Genomic DNA, 24,212 nt, shown 5'->3' on the forward strand with positions numbered 1-24,212 from the left:
CCCTTTATGAACTGCACAGGGGGGGGTTCAAGTTCTTACTTATCTAAGGGCCAGAGTGGAAAACCCAAAGAGCTGCACCTGAGAGTGACAGAGGAGAGGAAGTAAGGGAAGGCAAGTGTGAAAGTCTTACCTCCAGAGGTTCTCATTAACATGACACCACTCAAAACAATGCCAGAGAAGTTGGCTTCCTCAAGGAAAGTGACTGGCTATAAATGCTAACATAACAAGGGAGGGGGGTCAGGTCACTGCACTGCAACAGCAAATCCCATCCAGTAATTCCAACAGCAATAAAAAAGATAATGTTTGCCATTTACAACACTCATCTTTGTGCTAAAAGCTGTGGCTCCAGACACAGAAAGTAGGGAAATGGGTCAGGCAGGCAGCAGCTGCAAGAGATTCACAAGCAACTGCCAAGACAAAAAGAACCAAAGGAAATCAGGTGAAACAAAGGTTGACTGAAAGCTCTGTGTATTTGGCTGAAATGGGACAACAGCTTCTCACAGGCTCCTGAGCTGACAGGCAAGCTGTGGTCAAGCAGATGAAGGTGACCACCAGCTTTCAAGGAGACCTTGAGCAGTTTGAACAGGCACATTTCAGTGAGGAATAGTACAGAACAACCAGAGACAACTTCTTAATACACTATGGATAGTTCATAAGCACCTGCATATCCTCTCACCTTGATGCGTAACACCAAGAGTTTGTGATGCTGTTAGAGATGGTTTAATGTCATGCCTTCATGAGTTCCATGCATGTATTCAGAGCTGCTGACATTACAAAACTTTAGCTCCCTGTTGACCACCACAAGCCCGTGTCACTGTACCATCACTCCATCCCTATGCATTTGTTTAAATTTATGGTCGTAACTAAAATGGAAGAGAGCCATAACTAAAATGGAAGAGACTTAAAATGAAAAAAAGCAAAGGTCCATCCCCAACACAAGAAAGACATGCTGGACCTGTTGACATGAAAGACCTGTTGGAAAAAGTCCAGAGGAGGCCACTAAGTTGATCACAGCACCTCTGCTACGAAGACAGGCTGAGAGAGTTGGGGTTGCTCATCCTGGCGAAAAGAAGGCCCTGGGTAGATCTTAGAGCCCCATCCAGTGCCTAAAGGGGCTCCAAGAGAGCTGGAGAGGGACTTTGGACAGGGCATGTAGTGACAGAACAAAGGGGAACAGCTTCAAACTGACAGAGGGCAGGATTAGCTTAGGTATCGGGAAGAAATTCTTTACTGTGAGGCCCTGGCACAGGTTGTCCAGAGAGGTTGTGGACTCCCCATCGCTTGAACTGTTCAAGAATCGGCTGGATGGAGCTCTGAGCAATCTGGAATAGTGGAAGGTATCCCTGCCCATGGCAGGAGAATTGGAACTCCGAGGTCTTTAAGGTCCCTTCCCACCCAAACCATTCAGTGATTGATTCTATGACACTTTGCAACACCTCCATGCAATCACATTTGAAATAACATAATTACTGCATGCTTAATGTAGACCATTAGCTCCTCTTGCATGGGCAGCCTTTTCCAGTGCTTTACATTGTTTCCACAGCACAGTCATGTAAAAAGTCACACTTATTTAAGTTGTGTTTTTTTCATCCAGTAACAGCTCATCTCAAGCACACAGTTCCAAATACAGGGGTGCATTTCACTTCTGTGAGATGGTGCAAGAAACTGAACATTCTGCCTGACAGGACCCTGGATCACCTTAAGTTCTGCTTTCAAAAGAAGGTTAAGATGATTTCCAGAGGTCTCTGCCCACACAGACATTTCTGATTGCATGATTCTGATGGCACAGTTCTCACACTGTCAGAACAAATATCATTCAGTGCCTCTCAAAACTCATTTCTTTTTTTTCTGAGATAGGGATTTAAGTTGCATTTTTTGAGCATGCATGCTTATAGCTTACTCATCAGAAATCTTCCTTTTTCTGATAGACAGTTATCATGCCTAATAACATCTGAAACACTGTCAGCTACACAAAGGGACTTCGTTGTAAGTATCTTCTATAGAGAAAGAAAATACAGGATGAATTACAATTAAAAGTTTTACTGAACTTAGAGGCGAGTCTGTCAACTCTTTTCCTTTTCCCCCACTGTTTTTAACAGAAGTTATCATGGAGAGATGGTGGTTTTAAAGCTGACATAAGTCTCTCTTTCAACACTATGAACCCATTAACTGTGTAATGTTACATACAAGAATTCTGATTTACATGTGATTCACAGGCCCATATATTCAACCATTTAATACATTTCATTCCATCAATGTTTCCATTTCACCTGAATGCTGTATTTGGCCTCTCCATTTCATACATACAGCCCCTGGCCCAGGAGGAGCATGTTGGAATTTCTGAAATACGAAGAGTAAGTCATCATATGTTTCAACTCCTAAAATTATTCCAGGTAACAAGTCTCAGACTGAAAATCTATTTTGAGATGATTGGCAACTCCTATTCTCTGATGTTGTGGAAAGGGGGGGATACTCTCTTATAAAAAAATTCTGAGCTTGAATACTGAAATGAACAGAAATCACAACGTATCACACTGCATTTTAATGCTCTGACACTGACAGAATAAAACCTGCAATAAAGTAAGGTATTTCTACTGTCAGTAAAGATTATGCTGCTTGTCACCTGCAGTTCTTCTGCTAAGATCATTTTCATAACAATGCCTCAGAGGACAAACCAAAAAAAAAAAAAAATCACAAAACAAAAGCAGGATTCATCTATCAGACAACTTTTTAATACTAACATGGCCAGAGTACTTCAAGAGAATTAAGTGTACGCAGGGGATGTGCTGTATTTCTTCCAGAGCTTCAATTATTCTTTTAACTCACAATAGCTTATTTTATTTATTGCTTTGTCTTTTAAAGTCTTATCTCCATTTTTTTTCCTACTGCTCACTGAGTAGATAGAAACAGGTTTATTTAATTCCACTCCCTCAAGTAGGACAACATTACTGCTAATAGTAATTTATTTAATGAACTAATCAGCATATTTAGACATAAGGAGAAAATAATTTAGACCCAAGATTCTTCCTCTTTACAAGTAATTTCCTCAGGATTTTTTCCCAAGTAACACTGAAATTAGATCTAGATTTCCAAAAAGCAGGTGACCCTTAACACACAGATGATTCTACAATTCCTTTCATCTCTCTACACTTTTACATTCATTCCTATATTCCTACAATAAAATCAAACTGAATTATTTCAGCTCTGTAACAGGGACTATGATATTTATTCTAAACTGACCTAAAAGAAGTATAACACAAATAATCTCCCTTTTAACAGAGAAGAAGTCAGCATGATTATTTCCAAATATAAATCAGCATACACACCCTTGGTGACTGTTTTTGCTGTCACCTCCAGTTTCTCCAACGGTTCTGTTCCAATATTTTCTAATTTAATGATGAGCTGCTGGGTCTCTCCATTGTACAGCTGGACAGACACGTTAGTGGAGATTTCATCCCCTGAAGAAGGCTGAAGTGTATGAGCAGACCTACAAAATGTGACAAACAAAGTATTATGATGAAAATGTTAAAAGCCTGTCCAGGTTACTGTATTCACTGTTCTTGGAAGACTCAGAAACTTCTGCTGAAGATACCAGATACCATTTTCCATTCCCATTTTTTAGAACCATTGAGGACAAAAATTAATAATTTATGCATAAGACAAGTCAGATTTCAAACAACACAAAATATATATTCTAACTCTGAAAGCTTGTTAAACTACTTGTAAAAACTGTAAGAAAGGGAAAAGGAAAAAGAAAATCAAGAGCAGGTCATTACAATGAGCAGGTTTAGTGGACAGTGCAGGGCATAAACCTCAGGGCAGTGGATCCTGGGAAAAATTCCCTGTGTGAAAGGTGAAACAAGGACTAGAAATGAACTCTTTGGAGCATGAATGAGGGAAGGAGGTTGCAGAACAAGACAGATGGGCAGAGGTTCCATTCCTGACTGTATTTTCTGTGCTAATGCAGAGTGGTCAGAAAGCATCAAGGATACAAGGACAAAAGTTACTGAGATTAATGACCAATAATTCCACTTCTTTTTGCAGGTATTCCTGCCATCCTTCCCTTTGATCCTGTCTTTCCTTACCACACGACAAGCAGCCTCCACAAACAGGAGCAGATTTCAGTCTTTCAGAACAGATCTGTGGTGAGGACTTCAAACCAGTATTTTTTGATCATACAGAATGTACTGTCATGTACTGTTAGCATTTCAGGGTTCTGAAATTTGGGCATGTGGAGTGAAAGGGAAGAAGGAATTTCTTTTTTTCCCTTCATATTCTGAAAAAAGTATCATGGAATTGCATATTAAAAAGCAAAAAAAATCATGTTTTCAGTCACTGTATAAATGTACATGTATTCATTAGTGATTCTTCCATGTATTTTTCTCTCTTTTTCTTTCTTCTGTAATAATTGGTCTGAATTAACAAGGACACCTGGACTGGATTGTTAAAATATAAACTGTGAATTCTTGGCTTGATGCATTCCTCTTTGCCCAAAACCAAGGTTTTGAGCACAAGAGTATTGCCAAATTATTTCCACATATTTCTATAAAATTCCAGGATTTCAAGCAGTAGAACAAAAAACTCAGGTTTGCATTCTGAAGCAAAGAACCCAGGCACAGATTATGTCTTATTCTCAAGCATTGATTATACACTCAGATGGCAGAGTTTTTATTCAGCATGTGACTAACACTTAAATATGACCCAACAAAATCATAATTTAATTTAATTTCTCACCTTGGGAGGGAGGTGCTGATCTGCACCCTTGGCAAAGCTGGAATGACTTCGACAGTGCAGCCATTGGTCTTCACTCCTGGCAGATGGTCCAGAAGGCAATCACTGAAGACACCAAAAACTGAAGTATGATAACCTGAGTTTTAGAAGAAAACATCAGTTGTGAATTTTACTGCTTTCTGGCAGGTCTTAAGTACTAAGCTTACTGGTCAGGTCTTGTCAGTGCATTTGCTACCCAAAACATCACCTTCTCCACAGGAAAATCTTCTCAGGACACATAATATGTACAGGACTTTCAAACCCCTGAAATAACAACATTTATAAGTACCTGACAATGTACAAACAACACATGTGTTCACCTCTGCATCTGTGGCATGTAAAATAAAAGAAATTGTAAAGAGCCTCTGATTTCTGCATTACAGTAACTTCTGCAGAATTCTGTACAAGATCAACATCACAAGTCATAGCATGGACACCATTTTATACCTCATCACCAAATTCTCTGGTGCACATAAAACATGTCAACCTCCAACATACGTTCCCTACTTCCTCAGAAAAATGTTTATAGGAAAGAATCTCAACTGCATCCAGAAGGATAAAAGAATACTAAAGGAAATTATTGATGGAAAAAATATGCATGCATAAACAGACACCTGCCACAGAAGACCACAACTTCTGAAAGTTCAATTTAGTAGAAAAATACCTCTCCACTGATTCCTTACCAGGCAGTATTTATGAGTTATATCTGAAGGAAAATTTGATACATTGACACACAAAAAGCTGCCAAGTACAGAAATCAACTCCTCTACTTGCAATACATTTTTAGTACGTGGAACTCAAAGGAGACAACTACAGTACAAATGTTCTGAATGCTTTGATGCTATTCTGTATTCACTGAAATAGTTTCTGGGGAAAAAAAAATCACATGAAAAATTGTTTTATGAGCAGACACAAAAGCACTTAAGAAAAATTCCGTGAGAACAGAGTTTCTTCAAGTTCAAAGCCATAATCTTTTAGTGTTTAGCTTTACTAAAATGGTTCTTATCCTGTATCCTAACTTTGTATTCCAGGAAGACATATTTAAAAATGTGATTTGGTAAGATGATTCACTCCTACTACATGTTGAATCCATCCTCTCCACATATGCCTCCTTTTCTAGGTCTGCTCATCTTTTGTAAAAGGTCTTTAATTTTCTTCCTTACTACAAACACTGTTTTATTTAGGCTTATTAAGGAAATGATATCTTGACTGCAACAGGCCATACACCCTGGCTAAATTGTTTCCACGGAAGCAATGGGCAAAAATTTCTGTAATCTTACATGAACACAATTAATTAAGGAAAAAAAAAACCCTGCAAGATTATCTTCTGCATTCTCAAGAAAAAAGTTCAAGTAATCCTCCTCAGAAGCTTTCCAAATGAAAGCATTAATAAAGGGGAGCTGGATTTCATTATCCTCGTCCTCTCACACATGAGATACTCCAAGAATGTGCTTGTTACTGCTGCTGCAACCAAGTGATTCATCAGGCTGTTTTTAATGAAGCCTGGTACAGGGAACAGATTCCCTCTTCTGCTTTTTTCCTTTACTTACTGAGGAGAATTCAGAGTGGTGAACACACACGTGGCAAACAAAGCCATGCAAGCCACAGAGGTGTAAAACTCAGGTTGTTTTGCCCACGCAGAGTGACTGGAGCCATCTCTTACCATTGACAGTGATCTGCCCTGTGGTTTGGGGAACACCAACAAGAGTCACAGGGTAGAGACCAGATTCTGCAGGGAGGGAAAGGGCAGCAGGGAGAGATTCAAATTCTACTCCAGTTGTCAACAGACCCTGAAAAAAACACGTTACACAGATAAATCCATTTATGATATACACTTACATTTTTATGCTACATACTTATATTTTAATCCCATGCATTACATCAGCCAAACTTTTATGATTTATTCCAATTTACTCATAGCAGTTATTTTGGGGTTCAAGTCGCAGTGACTGCAGTGTGCATCCAGAATTACAGCAGGATTTGTATTCAACATGGAAACATGTTTCAGGAACTGAGCTGGGAATGATGTATGAAAAACTAATAAAAATTTATACCCAAGCACAGTAAAAAAGTCAGAGATATCATCCGCATGGTGCTGTTTTGTACCTACATTTAATTGTACCTGTGACTTCAACTTGAATATGTGATAGATTTTGGGCAGTGAAAATCAAACATCAATAGCAGGGCTTGCTTAGCTTTAATTACCTGGCCAAAATATGTTTTCTAAGGGGAAAAAAATATTTTTATTCACAGATAACAGAAGAAGTTTAGCTTAACCATCCAACCTAAACATTTCAGTGAGTTGGAATAAAGCTGCTGAACTGATCTTCTCTCAAGCCTAAATGCCTGCAGTTACTCCTTTAGTGTCAGAGAAATCTTTTAGCATCCTAAATTTAAAACATGAGACAAAACAAGAAACTAAGCAGAAAAAAAAAAAATTGAAGAACACAGCATTACTGTTCTTAGTAGACTGCAAGTTTTCTTTAAGCTTGGTTAATGAATTTAAGATGCTTGAGCATAGAATGTACTCTTGAAAGTAAATTTGATTTTGGAAAGTTACCAGCTGTTTTCCTATACACATATTTATTTTTATTTTTAAATAAAGATGTTACACAAAGAGCTCCATCAAGTAAAGCAGTAAGCACAACTGGATTAAATCTCAACTCCGTGTGGATGCTTCATGAGAACTGAGAACTCTATTAAAGAGGAACATGCTACTTTTGTGAAGACAGATGAAAAAAACTCATGGTTTGAGCCACAGAAAAACACATAACATACACAAAATCTGTAAAATCTTTGTCCTAGCAATTACTTCTTTGTAGACTTGACAGTCTTGAGGCAACAGCTAATTCACCCAAAGCTACTCTGGCTTTGTGGAAAACTGCATTAGAGAACTCTGTCCTTGAGACTGCACAAAATTCCATTTCACCATTTTACTTGAGTTGTAAGTAAATACTCTGTCACACCCTCATTTCTACTGAACTTTCATTTTCCTCCCATTTCACGTGGAGACTTCAGCTGTCAGAAACATTCCACAAAAACATAAGTAAAACCTAACTTTGTCTTTCTATATATTCACCACCCAGTGTACCAGAGCACTCAGACTTTTTGATTCCCACATTAATCCTTCCAGTGGGATTCACCCCACAGAAATGGGATGAACATTCTCACTTCAACACTGATGTAGTCCTGCTGCTTTTGCTTTGGCTAAAACAAATCTTAAAACACAAACAAAAGGTGACCCCATACACTCTCCAGAACTCACTTTTAAAACAGGTACAGAAAGCTTTTTTATTTTAGTCTCAAAACCATCGATCTATCACCTATATTCAAATGGCCTAATATTCAAATACATTTGAATTATTCAGGATTCACCTCAACTAAAAACTTTCATCCAAGGACTTAAAGTCCTGCAAAATCAGTGATAAAAAACCCACAAGCCTTCCAATATATTGTTTACTATCAGCTGTAGCAAATGTAAACAAACAAAACTGACAGAGACCCCTAAATATTCTCTAATATATAATGCAAACCATGAAAACAAAGGGATTTTTTAAAGAACAAACACAATGCAAATGCCAAAACACCTGCACTAAGCACACACTAAACTATGGCCACATGCCTGGGCTAGAAACTGAAGAGCCTGAAGTGCACTAATACAAAAAGAAGAAAGCAGCATTCAATTCCCCCACTTTCAGACTTCTACTGTTCAGTAAAACTTCCAATTTTTTAAAAGTAAAGATATTAAGAAAGCATTAAAACTCATTGAAATGGGAAAAAAATATATATTAAAAAATCAACTAGACTTCAGATTTCCACACATAAATTGAAATCAATATACTTACCGTTAAAACTTAGGCCACACAAGTCAGTTTTAAAAGACAGTAACATATCTTAGAACGTCTGAAGGACGATTTCAAGATCGTAATTTGCTGAATCGGACGATTCTGCTGCAATATTTGCCCAACATTGCCCCCTGGTGCCTAAAATTTCGCAGTTTAACAGTGAAAGCCTAATCAAGGCTGAAGTACCCTCACATCCATTAAATAAAACATATCAGCCACACCACCAAAAGTAGGGAGATGTGTTAGATTTTTTCTCCTGAGAGTTTTATACGTTATTTCAAGTAGTAATACTTAGTAATCATTTAGTCATCACTTAGTAATCATTTCTCTTTGTGACCCAATAGGAAAAGATCATCCAAATCCAAGGTTTCCTCCAGGGGAATGTATGAGTGACACACACAGGAAAAATGTTTACATTTCTTTGTATTCTTACAAACCAATTTAAATTGTCTTAGAGTGAATATATGCATGCTTTTATCACAGCATGTCTTTCAATCACTTCAAATCTCATTTTTGTTTTAGAGGAACAAAACAACTTGCATGTAAATGGCAGCATTTGGGGATGCTGTTAAAATAACATGAGTATGTAACTGCTTTTTTTAGGCTTTACTTACCAATCCCAAAATGCAATCATTCTTTTTTTACAGTAACATGACCTTCAGAGTTAGTTTTCATGCTGAACATACTTGTATACGATGTTGTCAAATACTTTACACAAAAACTGTCAAATATTTATTTAAAGGGAAATTTCTCCTACTATTTCTAATATGGTCGTTTTAGGCAGACTTAGAAAAACACCAAACACAACCATTTTTATTCTTTTTCCCCCTTCACCTTTCTGTGTACATTCTTGACTAATACAGTCTCCATTAAATGCAGTGTAGCAGTAAGTAAATATTCTCTCAAGATGGCAGAAACAGCAAAAGATGGGAACTCAGGAAAGAGCAGCTGATGGAAACAATTTAAACCATCAATTTTAGATGGTATTTTTAAACATCAACATAGAGCTCTGGCCTAATAGCACAGTTTTGAAGTTAAAAAAAAAAAAAAAAAAAGAAAAAGGCAACAGCCATTTTTAAAGCATCATTAATCAAAATACCACACTTAATCGTGTTCAATTAAATACAGGTCCAAACAGAGGGAGAACTACAGAACAAATACTTAAATCTTGAATAAAGACTAAATATTATAAATTACAATATTCTCATGGGTTAGGGTAGTATATTTTTGTTTCTTGATATCTATTTATTAAGTATGGTTTACACTGTCTGTAGATATTGTAGCTTTCTTGGAACCATGGCTGTATTTTCTACAGTAGGAGAAGAGAAAATGCTTTCCCTCAATATGCTACATTGCCTCAAAATTTCTCAGCTTTTTTTTCTTGGTTTTAATAGTAAACTTGATAAAGATGAAAAAGTAGTTAAAATCTTAAAGAACTTAACGTATTTTGAACTGCATCTTCACATGTATTTTAGTAGTAGATCTCACCACACTGTACTGTGGTTTGCTGCTTTAAGCATTTGTCTCAAGATACAGAATAAATCCACTGGAGATTTCCCAGAATTTTTTGTTGGATTTTTTTGAAGGCCTGAAATGTGAAGGTCATTTTTTCCTGCATAGAAAACCGAAGTAATGGCAGAAATTGCAAAACAAACTACAAAAGAGCTGGAGGCCAACACTCACGTACCTGAACAAGTCTGTACAGAAATCAATATTCTTGGCAGAAAAGGCCAAGTGGTGGCACTTATTTACAGCTGAACATCCCATCTCCAGGTGACCTGAACTCCAGCACCAGCACGGCAAGAATATTCTGTCTAATCTATCACAGCCAATTCTAGTAAGGCTCATTTTTGTCTCTCATTCTGCTAAGCTATCTGCAGTGTTTTATTAAAGCATTTGTTCTGATCAGCCCCAAGATCTCTCCTACTTCACTTTATTGACTCACACAGTTGTGGGACCCAATCACTTCCATGCTCCATAATTAAACATTTGTCATTTTACAAACACTACTGCACCTTTCTTTGGATCAGCCTTCTAACTATATGGACAAAACAGAAACAAGAAATAGAAAAAGACAGAAAAGGAACACAGAAATCAGGCAAGAATGAAGAATAAATACCTCATGAGAGTCCCAAATCAAAAATATTCATGACAGGAAATAAAGAGTAAAAACAACAAAGATGGGCCAAGATCCTTGAGAACAATAAAATAAAGCAACAAAGAAAATCGATTTTTCAGGGTTTATCATCTGAGCTACACTAATCAAAGTCTTGTGTCCACAGCCTCATGTCAAGTCTAGAAGTTCAATGCCTTTTACTTAAGCACACCTCAATTAACCTACATGGACTCAGCATTAATACTTCAATTAATGAAAAAGCTCAGAAAGCCTTTTCATGGGGAATCATTCTCCTTAACAACCTGTGCTCAATACTAAGTTGTTTACCATCACAATAGAAATTCAACAAACAGAAAGACATAGTAGGAAAAGTACCACGACAAAAGCTTGGATTTCATTTAACATGGAATGAGTGATCTATCAAAACAAACAAGCCTAAATTGAAGGAAAGAGGAAAATTGTAAAAAAGAAGTAAGATTATAGATTTCAGGACAGTTACATATGGATGATGGTGGACCATGAAAACGACAAAGAAAAATGAAACCAAGCAATGGCAAACTCAAGGAAGATTGGAAACAGGCCTGAATGAGCAGTCATCCTGCAAAGGTGAGGTGCTGAGTCAGGCAGAAGGACAAAAGTTGTGGGACAAACAAGCTGAAACTGCCACAAAATGACAGAAAAGGACATGCTGGATATGCAACTGAGTCTGTGAGAGTCAATAATCTGAAAGAATGTGATACATGATGAGAAATCAGACAAGAAAAACGTATGGAGACTGCAGGCATGAGTACATGTTAATAATAAAACACACCCTTTTAAAATATTAAACAACACTTTGAATTATTAAAATGAAAACAGAAGAGTTTATTCTTATGATGAAGTAATATCTATTCCCACATTCTAGAAAGTTCACAGATGAAACTGGAAAATCAACAACTTAGGTTGGAAGGAAAGGGTAGAGGTTATCTTGTTTAGCCCAGTGCTCAAAACAGGGCTAACTTTGGTAGTAGTTAAGATTTTTCACATCCTGTTCACTCAAGTTTTAAAGATTCCTGAAGATGGAGGTCCCATCTGGACATCCAGTCCCAGTGTATGATCCCCCTCATGCTTGGAAAAAGAGAGGGTTTTTATAACAAAAGTTTCCTATGACTCTCACCTTACACTGGGCATCTCTGGGAAGAGCCCAACTCCCATTTTTACTGCACTTTCCCATCCTGGGATTGAGGAGAGCAGTAGGAATTACTCCAATATTCTTCTCCTCTACAGACTCAACAGATGTCAGTGTTTCTGTCATTTGGGGAGCTCCAAACTGGCCTCAATTCCAAAGAAATTGTCTCTAGAATTCCAAATCCAGGGGAGCAGGCACTTTCCTCAACTTGCTACAGTCTTGATACTGCAGACAAATCTACCAAAATCAACCAATTTCTTCCAGTGAGCCCACATTTGTGCAGAGCAGAATTTCTGATTACGTTAATCACTTCAATTATTTGCATCTAGTTTGCAAATTAATTCCTCTTGTGCTTACCACTGGAACTGGAATTCAGTGTTAATTCCAAGACAGAACTTTATCACGACAACAGTGAAGAGAAGCATTGGTGATACTACAGCTCAATTGCTCAGGGAATGGATGTTGTGCAGATCTATGCAAATAACTGCATTCTGAGTTCTTGAGTGTGTGTAAGCACTTGGAAGAAATTTCCTCATTAAGAAACTGTCCAAGTTTTTAAAATATATAACTACATCATTTCTTACACAATACAAATTAGACTGTAAATCAAAATGTTCTTAATCAATTAATTCCCACAGAGACCTTTCTGATGTGAAGCTTTACAACTACTTTTTCTATTAATTCCTTAAAAATTTGAGTACTTCTGTGAGGGTGAGAGAAAATGCTGCTGGAGAAAGTGGCATGTAAGCTTCCAAAAATTAATTTTATTGTGCTGTAAAAACAAAATCTTTGGGCATGTTCATTTCCCATGGAAAAACACTTCATTATATGTGGTTTATTATCAGTAATTTAGGTCAACTTGCTTGACCAGACACCACAGCAGACATATCAATAAAAACAAAACCCAAACAAAAATCATGAGCAAATAAATGTACCCTGATTCAATTAGCTTGACAGAACAATAGGCTCTAAGAGATGTGATTTATTTTTAAACCAATATTAAAGGTAAGAACAGTTAACAATAAAGGAAAAAGCTGGATTAGGACTGAGTGGCTATTAAGTTGGTCTGGTAGTTAGAGAACTTTTAACCTTTAAATGGGTAACAATTTTTTATAAATCCTGTTAGTTGGAATAAAGAAGGGGAAGAAAAAAATCCACCACAACTGCCTTTTTTTTCGGGATACAGTGCAAGCAACCAACTGAAGCAGTAGAGAGCTTGGGCTTGATCCTTCTAACCTCACATATTTCTCCAGTGGTTTAGCCTTTTTTTCACTCCCTCCTGATCATCTGACATTAGAGTGTTTTCAAATAACATAAATCACTGGGAACAACAAATCCATGAGCTGTAGTTTTTATTAAAACCCAAAGCTTCTCAGACCTAACTATTTTAGTTCATCAGGTTTTTAAATTGTAGTCAAAACAGGAATTTGCAAAGGAAGGATGAATGCAGGCTTTTAAACTACAGGAGCAAGTGTACAATAATTAGGTTTCAGGATATAATTATTACTTGAAAACCAGTATATGTAAATCACATAGCAGGAATTCTGTTCAATGCAGAAATGTTCAGAATTGATTTATGGGTCAGTGCCAGTAAAGCACTTAAAACACTCTGAGTGGCAGAGATTTTTCTTTTCAATACCTCATCACCAACAAATATGAGAAAATTGACACCACCACACAGTTAAACTGAGGTTATGCTGGCTTAAACCACCTTTTAAAAGTATTTATAGAAAACCATATTTGGAAGTCTAAATGAGATTCTTCTTCATAAAAATAGCAGAAAGAGAAGATTTAGAAAGATGCATACCATGTTTTCTACCCGGAGCTCAAAAGGCATAGGGTTGTACACCATCAACTGAACTTCACATACATCTCCCTGGACCCACTGGAAGTCTACAAGAAATAATCACAGAATTAAGGCAGGAATTACCTAATCATAGTGTTATAAAAAAATAACAGCAGCTGAGCAGTCAGATTGCTATAATGCTTAATATCTCTCTATAATCTTCACAGCCCAAGTACTACTCAAGAGCATTGTGCAGCACAAGCTGTAAATCCCAGGCAAAGGAATAGGTTAAAGGACTGGAAACATTCATTAACACAGCAATAGTGCTCTAAGGACCCAGTGCTTCATTGGCAAAATTAACTCAGGCATCAATTCAAAACACTACTTAAACACATTCTTCATGTTCAACACTTAAAGGCTTCCATACTTGGAGTTAGGTAGAGCACACAGGGCCTTGATATTGGAGACTTGCATAAGAATCAACCAGGTTAGAAATAAATACACCAGGAAGAAGGAAATTACAAGTCCTCCTATAGACACAGCTGATGATATGGAGTATATAAAGAGACACTGAAGTAAAGTGTGTCAGGTAAAAAGATGTACTTGCAGTTTATATCTCACCACAAGAGACATGTTCAACTTTAAAGATACTTCACTCTGACAATTTTAATATTTTCTTGAGTTTCATAATTTAAAGAGATGAGGCTGCCCATGGCAGGGGAGGTTGGAACTGGATGATCTTTAAGGTCCCTTCCAACCCAAACCGTTCCGTAATTCTGTGGTTCTGTGGGAGATTATGAAGGTCAGCAGCAGAGATGTAAATTTTGAGTAATTGTTCAATGCAGAAAGATTACTTTATATCAGCACTTCATAATCTTTTCAGCCCACAAGTTCTTGTCTACCTTCCAGATTTCTCACAGTGAACCACACGCACCTGAAGTTCAATGTGGCAAGATTCTCCCTGCAAGCTGAGGATCTGCAGTCCAAGTAAACAAAAGGTGGTTTAATTACCTTTGTTAAATAAATCATGATTATAAGCTGAATTATAACATACATGGATTCGTTTTTACTAGTTTACCCAATGATTTTAACATACATTGCTAACAGTTTTTTACTAGAGTATTAGGAAATGTCCAGCAAAAACCTGGATTATCAATATTAAGACTTTAATGCACAGTTGAAGCCATCTGTACTCTAATTGTACATTCACAATCATTTACTATCTGATTACATTTCGCAAGCAATATTAGAGAGCTCAAGGGAGATATACTTAATGCAAATATTTAACTCCAATTAATGCTAGTGGAAATTAAACACATACATCCACAGATGTTAATGGGTTATATTACTGAAACCTGAAAAGCAAAACTGTTGATTAAAACAAAACATTCAAATTCACCATGGTAAGAGACACTCTGTACATTTCTTATTTAATTACTTATTAGTGTCCATGATGTCTTATGCATTCTGCAGCCCCCAAAACAGCCAGTGACTGCTCTGCACAGGTACAGAGTTAACCATCCTGGTTTACTACAGCAACTGAGGCACCTGCAGTAGCACAGCAGCACTGCAGTCCTGAATCTCCACATTCTAATAATTACCACACTGTGGACTGTCTGTTCTGAAAACACAACCATCCAACAGGGCTCTTCAGCCACAGGACTCATCCCACCAGGTTTCATTTATGCCAATGATGTCAAACCTCTGGGACTGGGCCAAAGCTTCCAGCTGGTGTTTGTTCCTCATGCTGTGTGCATCAGTGTAGAAACATTTCAGGTGTGGTACCTTGTGAAGCAGATTGAAGGATCCCTTTAGGATCCTCAAGTTTTGGCACAAAATCCCATCGCTCATCACTGGAGAGCTTGGTTTTGTCCCCTTCCCCCTTCCAAGCTAGTTCAAAGCTCTGTCAATGAGTGCCACTAGCTCCTGTGCTAGAACTCTTCTTCCCATCTGAGAAAGACTCATCCTGTCAGGTAACAGCAGGCCAGGTGTTTATAGATCATCCCATGGTCAAAAAAACCCACATTTTTTCCATTGACACCAACCTCGGAGCCATATATCAACCTAACGGAGCTGCCTGTTCCTATCAATATTATTCCATGCTACTGGAAGGATCAAGGAAATCACTCCCTGTGCTCCTGATCCCTCCATGAACTGTCTAGGGGCCTTGAAGTCCCTTTTGATTGGCCTCAGACTTCTCTTTGTTGTTTTGTTGCTGCCAGTCTGAACAACCAACACGAGACAGTCATCAGAGTGTCTTTCTAGACTGGAATTTTCCAGTAATGTCCCTTACCTGAGCCGCTGGGAGACAGCGGACTTCCCTGTGAGTTGGGTCTGGTCTGCACATGGGGCCCTCCGCTCCCCTTAGAAGGGAGGGAATCTCCTGTTAGAACCACCCTTCTCTGTTAACAGAGGAGGTTCTGATGCAGGCTCCAGGTGGTGTTGCTTTAGGAGGCCCCTCTGTCCCAGAAGGACTTTCACCCACCTCATCAGGTGTTTGGCCTTCTCATTCCAGAGCCTCACCCCTGTTGTAGAAGGTGCCAGTCCTACCTGTAAAATTCTGAGGAGGGGAAGGAACCTTCCTCCTGATACGTGCAGTAACCTGGTTCCATCCTTCACCTGTAACAGACCTCTGACTAACAGTCCCTCAGCTCATCACCCTGCTGGGTTCTGAGTCCATCTGCTTCTCCCCTGCAGAGACGGAGAGGTGATCATTCTACTATAACCTGTGCTTGTCAGGCACAGTGCCCAGTTCTGGTCCCCTCTATTGGTTTTGCTCAGCCTGGTTTTTGGTAGCAGGAGGGCCATAGAGGTGGCTCCTGTGAGAACCTCCTGGAAGTTTCCACCATGTCCAGCAGAGCCAATCTCTGATGGCTCTGAAGATGGAAATGCTGCTGGCAACAACGGGGCCAATGAGAGAGGTTGGTAACACCTCTGTGATGACATATTTAAGAAGAAAATCCAAACAAAGTCAGGGAGTTTTTGCTTCTAGTCAGAGAAGAGGAGGAGGTGAGAACATGTGAGGGAAAACAACCCGGTGACACCAAGGTCAGTGGAGAAGGAGGGACAGGAGGTGCTCCAGGCGCCGGAGCCGAGGTGCCTCTGCAGGCCGTGGTGCAGCCCATGGTGAAGCAGCTGTGCCCCTGCAGCCCCTGGGTCCATGGGGGATGCAGAGATCCACCCACAGCCCCTGGGTCCATGGGGGATGCAGAGATCCACCCACAGCCCCTGGGGATCCACGGGGGATGCAGAGATCCACCCACAGCCCGTGGGGATTCCCGGGGAATGCAGAGATCCACCCACAGCCCCTGGGGATCCACGGGGGATGCAGAGATCCACCCACAGCCCCTGGGGATTCCCGGGGAATGCAGAGATCCACCCGCAGCCCGTGGGGCAGGTGTCCGTGCCGGAGCGGGTGGATGCCTGGAGGAGGCTGTGATCCAGTGGGAGACCCGGTGGAGAGAGAGGGCCCTGCTCCCAGGCTGGAGCATCCTGGCCTTGGAGCACTGGACCCTGTGGAAGGAGAGAGCCATGGCACAGCAGTTTTGGGAGGGCTGTGTGCCCGTGGGAGGGGCTCAGGCTGCAGCAGGGGCGGTGTGGCTGCTGCTCGGGAGAGCGGACCCACACCAGGGAAGTTCACAGAGAACTGCCTCCCGTGGGAGGGACCCCACAGCCTCACAGGGGAGGACTCCTTTCCCGGAGCAGTGGAAGGAAATCTCGGTGATGAACTGACCAGACCCCCATGCCCTGTCTCCCTGAGCTATCTGTGGGAAGGAGGGAGGGGCTGGGGGGAATAGGTATTTTTAAGGTCTTATTTTACTTCTCATTATCCTCCTCGGATTCTGTTAGTAATAAATTCACTTTGTAACTTTAAGTTAAGCCTGTTCTGCCCTTGAAGTGTTTCTCCAGGTCCTTATCTCAACTCATGAAGTGTTCGTAAATTTTTTTTTTTCTTTCTCTCCTCTGCCCAGCTGTGGCAGGGGAGGGTGAGCAAGTGGCTCTCCTGGGTGCCTGGCGTGGGGCCAGTGTCAAACCACGACATCCCCACAGCTGGGAAAGACACAGACTGGAGAGGATCCCAAGTAGCACCACAAAGGTGATCAAAGGACAGGGGAACCCAATTGATAAGGAAAGAATAAAGGAGTGAGATCTCTTGTCTGGGGTGAAGAGAAGGCTCAGGGCCAATATCATCACAATATTCCAGTACTTAAAGGGCTGCAACAAAGAGGACAGAAGCTCTTTCCTCACAAGGAGTCACTGGAAGAAGATCAAGGGTAACAGACACCAGTTGCACTGAAACAGGTTTTATTTTCTTATTAATTTTTTTTTTGTTTCAGTAAGAACAGTGATTCAGTGGAACAACCTCCCCAGGGACATGATGGAGTCTGAATCAATACAGGTTTTTGAGATGAGACTGAAATCCCCTGTGAAAAATGTGCCAGGGCAGTGCTACAGAATTGTTTCCTTGGGGGAAAAGGTTTTGAAAGAAAAGGTAAAATGAGCTATATTTGTATCAGCTAATACAGGTATGACAGAGTTGCTGGATTTACTAACAGAACTGTATTATATATTCCTTCTGCTTTAGACTATCAGCACTCAAAACCAACAAAACACTTCATGTCAAAAATCAGTAGGTTTATTTTTCACAACTAGCATGCTATTAAAGCAATTTAACTAGAATATAATTATCCCTGTTATTGTTTCCAATCAGAAAAGCTTATCAAGTTGAAAGCTGAAAACATTTCAAGACTTTCTAAATGGCTTTTGTTTCCCTTTGGTTTGTCAGTGCTTGATTTGCTTTGCTGTAAAACAATAATTTAACCAAAATATGGAGTAGTATCTCCATGTAAGAAAAACAGTTCATTTGTTATTGTTGTTTTTAATTAATGTTAAATACATGCCATTAAAATACTCTCATTAATTTTGAAGTTAATAATTCCTCAGCTTCTTTCAAAGGAAGTATCTGCTTTTATTTTCTATTTTCTTTTGTTCGCTGAACTTTAAAACATTAGAGGCTTTTAGCAGTGACTGCAATGTGTATATACTTCAAAAGACAAATGCTGTACAGGATCAGAAATAGTCAGACATCTCCTTAGGCTAAATAAAAACCTAGAAGAAGAAAGTTCACTGTAAAAATGTAAATCTCCTACAGTACACAAAGCACCGAAACAGATTCTAACCAGTTCAAAAATGCAGGTTCCTTTTGTATCCATCAAGGAATGAAAATACTGCATTATACAACTGTGTGACAAAACTAGGAATAAGGCTTTATTTAAATGAAAAAAAACATGATACAGTATAGCTAAGAGATTAAATGTTGAAAATTTAATAGTGATCAAACTTCCAATAAATTATTAAGAGAAATCAAGAGAGCACTTTAAGATGTTCCCCTATGTGTACATTTTTTAAATTTATCCTTTCTCTTTTGAAACTGAAGTAGTGCTGCAGCAAAGTCACACTGAGCCAAGTCCATCCAAACTGCCAGATAATGATCCCTGCCTCTGCATATCCCAACTGTTCCTGTTTCAGCTGTTTACTGAAAATACGCATCACCACAAACCCAACTAAAAAACATGCCTATTTTCCTCCCAGGGTGAGGGATATCACCTTAATCATAATGAGGGTCCTCAGCAGGGGCATAGCCCACATATGTTGGAATGAGGAAACCACACAGAGATTCTCTGAGAACTGGCCCTGCAGGCCAGGCACAGTCCAGATGAACAAGGAGCCAAGTTAAGATAAAACATGCTGCAAATTTCTGAAGTTTTTACGATCAGTTCTGTTCCACGGGCACGCGAATCTTTTCTGTGCTGACATTAATGCCTGTGGTAAAAATTACCACGCACGTGATATGAACAGAAGCAACAGAAAGAACTACCAATATTTGTAACTTAATCCAGGATTTCAACAAACCTCTAATCTTTTTCAATGGCATGATTATTGCACTGAAAAGCTTTATAATTTTTATTAAAAGAAAATTACTAATATTCCTAACAGGGTTTATAAACTTTTTCTTGTCTGAACTGTCCTTAAGTAAAAGGGACTAATCAGACAGTTCAGCATTCTGAGTTTATGTTAAATCAGAATAGGAAAAGGAAAAACCACGACAGTGCATTTTGCTCAGGGCGCTGAAACTGTGGTGGCTGCCAAGCAGAGCATGTCAGAACTAAGTTTTCCCTGAATTCTCTTTTGTTTGAGAAGGAAATAAAACTAGTTTATCTCTTCTCAAAAATCAGTGTTATCATCTATGAGACTGTATTCCTCTTTTGAATATGAAACTGTGCCCCCGAGAAAAAAGATTTGTTCCTTCAGGACTTGAGGCTAAAGAACTGGTTATGTCAAATAAAAGACAGCAATGTTCAGATTTGCTTTCCTTGACCACAGAAGATTCTCTCATTTAACAAAGTAACAGAAAATACTGCAAATTGTTCTTACCTATTTTTTTATTTCGTTCTTCCCCACGACTGTGTGCAATAATTGGAGAATATATGAAGGGGCTTTTGGTTGATACATTCTGACCAAGTAAACTTTTCACTTTGTGAGGTCGGAGACTGGTTGGGAGGTTCAAGAGCTTCACAGATCTGTTGAGTAAAAATAATTTCTAATTATTTCATTTATTCTATTTTATAACAGGTGACTCTGTTAAAAATGAACTGATAAATATGAAATGTCAGTCTGAGAATAAAATACCTGAAATGGAACACTTGAAGCAAACATCTACAATACAAAAGGAAGTAACACCAACCCAAGGAAACTGCAGTTTCAGAAAGCTCTCAGGAAACAAAGGCAAAAATCTTCTGTAGAAACCAACAAAACCAAAATTAGCCAGAACAGTGTTCTGAAATCCAGCTATTAATTTTTGAGTGCAGTCTGAACCACAACTCCAGTGCAGAAAGCAGCTGAATATTTAACTTAAATCCAAACTAGAATCCAGACAAAATTTCACTGGACAACATAACACAAATAAACAAACTTCTCCACAGTTAATAAAGCTGATTTCAATACAGTGAAAATGCAGAGTTGCTACTGGAAGGAAGGAAGGAAATATCCCAGAAATTTGAGTAGGTTTGTTAAACAACCAGAAAGAAATTACAAATAGACAGAAAACAAATTATTTATTAGATTACATCCCTGTTGGACTCAATTCCCTACAATGCCATGCAAGGAAATCACTGCTCTTCCAATGCTGAGGGAAATTAAAGATGAAATTTTGGGCAGATGAACAAGCAATAAATTGGTGAATATTCAGTAAAATCAGCAGCATTATAAAAACCTGTAGGACACCTAATTACTTCAAATCAGGAACTCAGCACAATAAAAAACATTTATCAATATCACACTAAGAGAAAGTAGGCACACAAGAAACCAAGATAATATGTTTCTTCTGAAAAATAACGAAGCTGTAAGCGTAGCACTACAGAGACAAGTTCTCTCTGTGAAACAAAACACCTGATAAGAATTACTAAATAACACTAAAAGTAGTTTGGAACAAGAAATAAATCACATCCATATATTATGTGTTGGTGATACTTAGTGTCAGCATCGAGATCATATGCAAAATCACAGACAATGAACCTGAGGAATAAGAAAGAAATTGTAAGAGACCCCTGATATTTCATCATTTAAAACCTCTTCTGATAGAATTTTTTTACAAATTAGAATGCAACTTAAAGCAAAAATGTGAATTATACTTATTTGAGGAAAGAAACATTGAATTTGATAAAGAGGTAACAAAAAGGAATTGTATTTTATATACAGAGAAAAGTGCTTTGGCTCCTTCATAGTTACTATATAAATACTGGTGGATAACCTGCTTTACCTGAATGCATGACAGTGGAAGGAAAGTTCTTCAACCACATATCAGAGAGCTGTACCCTCACAGGTCAGACACAGAACATGGCAGATTTTTTAATTCCTTTGTGTGAAAAGCTTCAGTCATGTCCCCTGGCCTGACACCACTGAATGCAAATGAGTGACAATTAAGAATTACTAACTAATTTCACTAGCTACCCAGAAGATCAAAATCCTGTATTTGGAGAATGTTAATTAAAAACAACCTTACTTAGAGGGGAAAGGAAAATATATTTTTTTAAGAGACCTCACTATACTAAGTAAACAGAGGGAAGGGAAAAACTGTCACTGAGTAAATTTGAAGTAGTAAGAAAAGTATGTAAGGACAACTAAAAGCAGCAGTGGTGAAAAGGAAGAAAATTTTCTGCTTTTAAGTATATTAGTAAGACATTTACCTTTAACACAGGTAAATTATAAAAATGGGAATAATGCATTTGTTATCTGAGAAAATACTAGAAGATGATTTCATAATGAACATGAGTAACAGAATACAAAGGTTTTGCCATGCCAAATCTCGTCTATTGCTTTTGAAGTACTGGGGAGAAAAGGTAACAGTGCCACTGCGATCCTATTTCACTGTGGCATTTCCATGTCTGACAGTATTTTGATTAAGAAATCCACATGCAAAATAAGCACCCCACATGAAATGGATTAAAACTCGTAGACCATGAAATGCCAACAGTAAATAGAAGTCATCCCCATCAGTAAATGTGTGTTTCTAGAGGGCTCTAGCATGGATTGAATCATAAGCTGAAGTTATTCAACATTGATCAAAATGACATTTCCACACATTTATAATTGATGTCACAAAAATTAGCACAATTTAGCTGAGAGAGCTCTGCAGTCCTGCAGCACAGCTGGTTCCCAATGGGCTGGAGAGCTCTACACCACCAGATCTGCTGGGCAGATGTAACCAGAGGCTTTATATCTAAACACAATTTTATTGGACTATGAATTTTTATGGCTATGGATTTATAGAAAAGACAAGAAGGAGAAGGAGAGGAGCAGCAATTCTTAAATGTTTAAATAAGTTGATGCTGGGTTGCCCTCCCCATGGCAAAACAGAAGCAAGTACTCCCAACATTCTAAGCCCAGCCAGGTCAAGACAAGTTGCTAATGCAAGTGAATGTGTCTGTCCCCTTCTCTCAGCATACAAAACATTTTAAATGACACAAAGTCTCTCCCACTGAAGTCATGGGAATCTCTTGCCACAGTTTTGCCTGGCCTCTTCTTCCAGTCTCTTCTCCCAGATAAAAAGCAACAGGGTAAGAGGAAATGGCCTCAAATTGCACCAAGGGAGGTTTAAATTCAATATTAGAAGAATTTTCTTCATGGAAAGGGTTGTCAAGCATTGGAAGGGGCTGCCCAGGGAGGTGATAAGAGTTACCATCCCTGGAATTGTTGAAAAAATGTGTGGATGTGGCATTTGAGGACATGGTTTAATGGTGAACAAGGTGGTGATACTGGGTTGATGGTTGGACTTGATCACCTTAAAGGTCTTCTCCAATTTTTACTATTCCATGGTTCTCTGATTCCATTATTCTAAATGCATGACTCCTATAAAAAAGGATTCAATCAGCATTTGCCTCATCTTCCAGACTTGAATTTTCTTCACAGTTCAGCATGTTCTTTTCTGAATAGCATTATCTTTCCTTCAAAAAGGAAAGATTTTCTTTCAGTCTTCTATTATTGATGCCCAGTGGCTGCTTTCTCTCTGACTCTCTCTAATGCTTCATGCCAGGCTTTAACCTAAACAAGTTATAATTCATTAGCCTGACTGTATGATGCGCCTGGGCACAGAAAGGAACTGAGATTTAGAATAGGCCAGTGAAGGTGCCAGCTCGAAAATGCAGCATCTGGAAAGGGAGAGTAACAAAAAGCATCAGTTCCAGGTGAGTTCCGAGCTCCATGGATGGAGACCGCATCCAACTCATGGATCTTCAGTACTGAAGTGATCAAGTATCCAACTAAAATCTCAGCAAAATACTTTACTTCAATTGACTAAGAAACTGTTCGTTGGGGTTTTAGGAGCTCTCCTGGTTTCTTTTTTTCTGTTAAAGGAATTTTCCCCATACGTGTTGCTAGGGGGACAAATGGCTGGGTACTTAAGAAAAACAAAGAGCTAGCCACTGAAGTGGGGTGCATCTGGCTACTCTTTTGTTTCACCTGGGTGTGCGGGCAGTCGGTCTCCGGTGCTTGGACAGAGAGAGAGGCTGCTTTCTTCGGCTGCTTTTCCTTCTGCCAGAGAAAAACCCCGGGATCCCAAGGCCACCTTTCCCTGCCCCTATGGGAGCCGGGCTGTGGCCGCCCTGCCCCCGCTGTTGCTTCGAGCTTTCACTGCGTTGTAGCCGTGCTCGCCCTGCCTGCCCAGACCTCCGGGGGGGTTCCCTGTTTGGATACATCTCATCTGCCACCCGGGATTTGTGATCGTCCCTGCCGTTCCAGCCTGCCGTTCCAGCCTGCTGTTCCCAAGGGTCCGGCCGGACACCGGGATCGGCTGCCCAGGGGTTTGTGAAGCCTTTGTCCCATCCCTTCCCGGGATCCCGGGGCACCGGTGCCGCGTGCTCCCCGAGCTCGCTCCGGAGCGCCCCCTGCAGCCGCGGGGGAACCATCGCACCTGCCCTGCTCACCGCTCGCAGCCGGCAGGGGCGCTGGCAGCTCCCGGTGAGCAGGGCA

The 24,212-nt window shown here is 39.4% G+C and overlaps 1 protein-coding gene across 8 annotated transcripts in view; it reads right to left on the reverse strand.

Annotated features, from left to right (window-relative positions):
- The window catches only part of TRAPPC9 (trafficking protein particle complex subunit 9), a 461,101-nt gene that overhangs the window by 391,067 nt on the left and 45,822 nt on the right, over positions 1–24,212 (reverse strand). For all 8 annotated transcript variants that reach the window (XM_042036518.1, XM_042036517.1, XM_042036521.1 and 5 more), the window contains 5 exons: positions 20,121–20,266; positions 13,707–13,792; positions 6,434–6,560; positions 4,735–4,867; positions 3,327–3,487 (listed from right to left, as the gene is read on the reverse strand). In XM_042036518.1, coding sequence (XP_041892452.1) covers positions 3,327–3,487; positions 4,735–4,867; positions 6,434–6,560; positions 13,707–13,792; positions 20,121–20,266 — 653 coding nt within the window. The remainder of the gene's footprint in view (positions 1–3,326; positions 3,488–4,734; positions 4,868–6,433; positions 6,561–13,706; positions 13,793–20,120; positions 20,267–24,212) is intronic.

Source organism: Corvus kubaryi, unplaced genomic scaffold (assembly GCF_017639235.1).
Source record: "Corvus kubaryi isolate FWS band 111438036 unplaced genomic scaffold, C.kubaryi_AGA036_p1.0 37385, whole genome shotgun sequence".
Taxonomy (NCBI): Eukaryota; Metazoa; Chordata; class Aves; order Passeriformes; family Corvidae; genus Corvus; species Corvus kubaryi.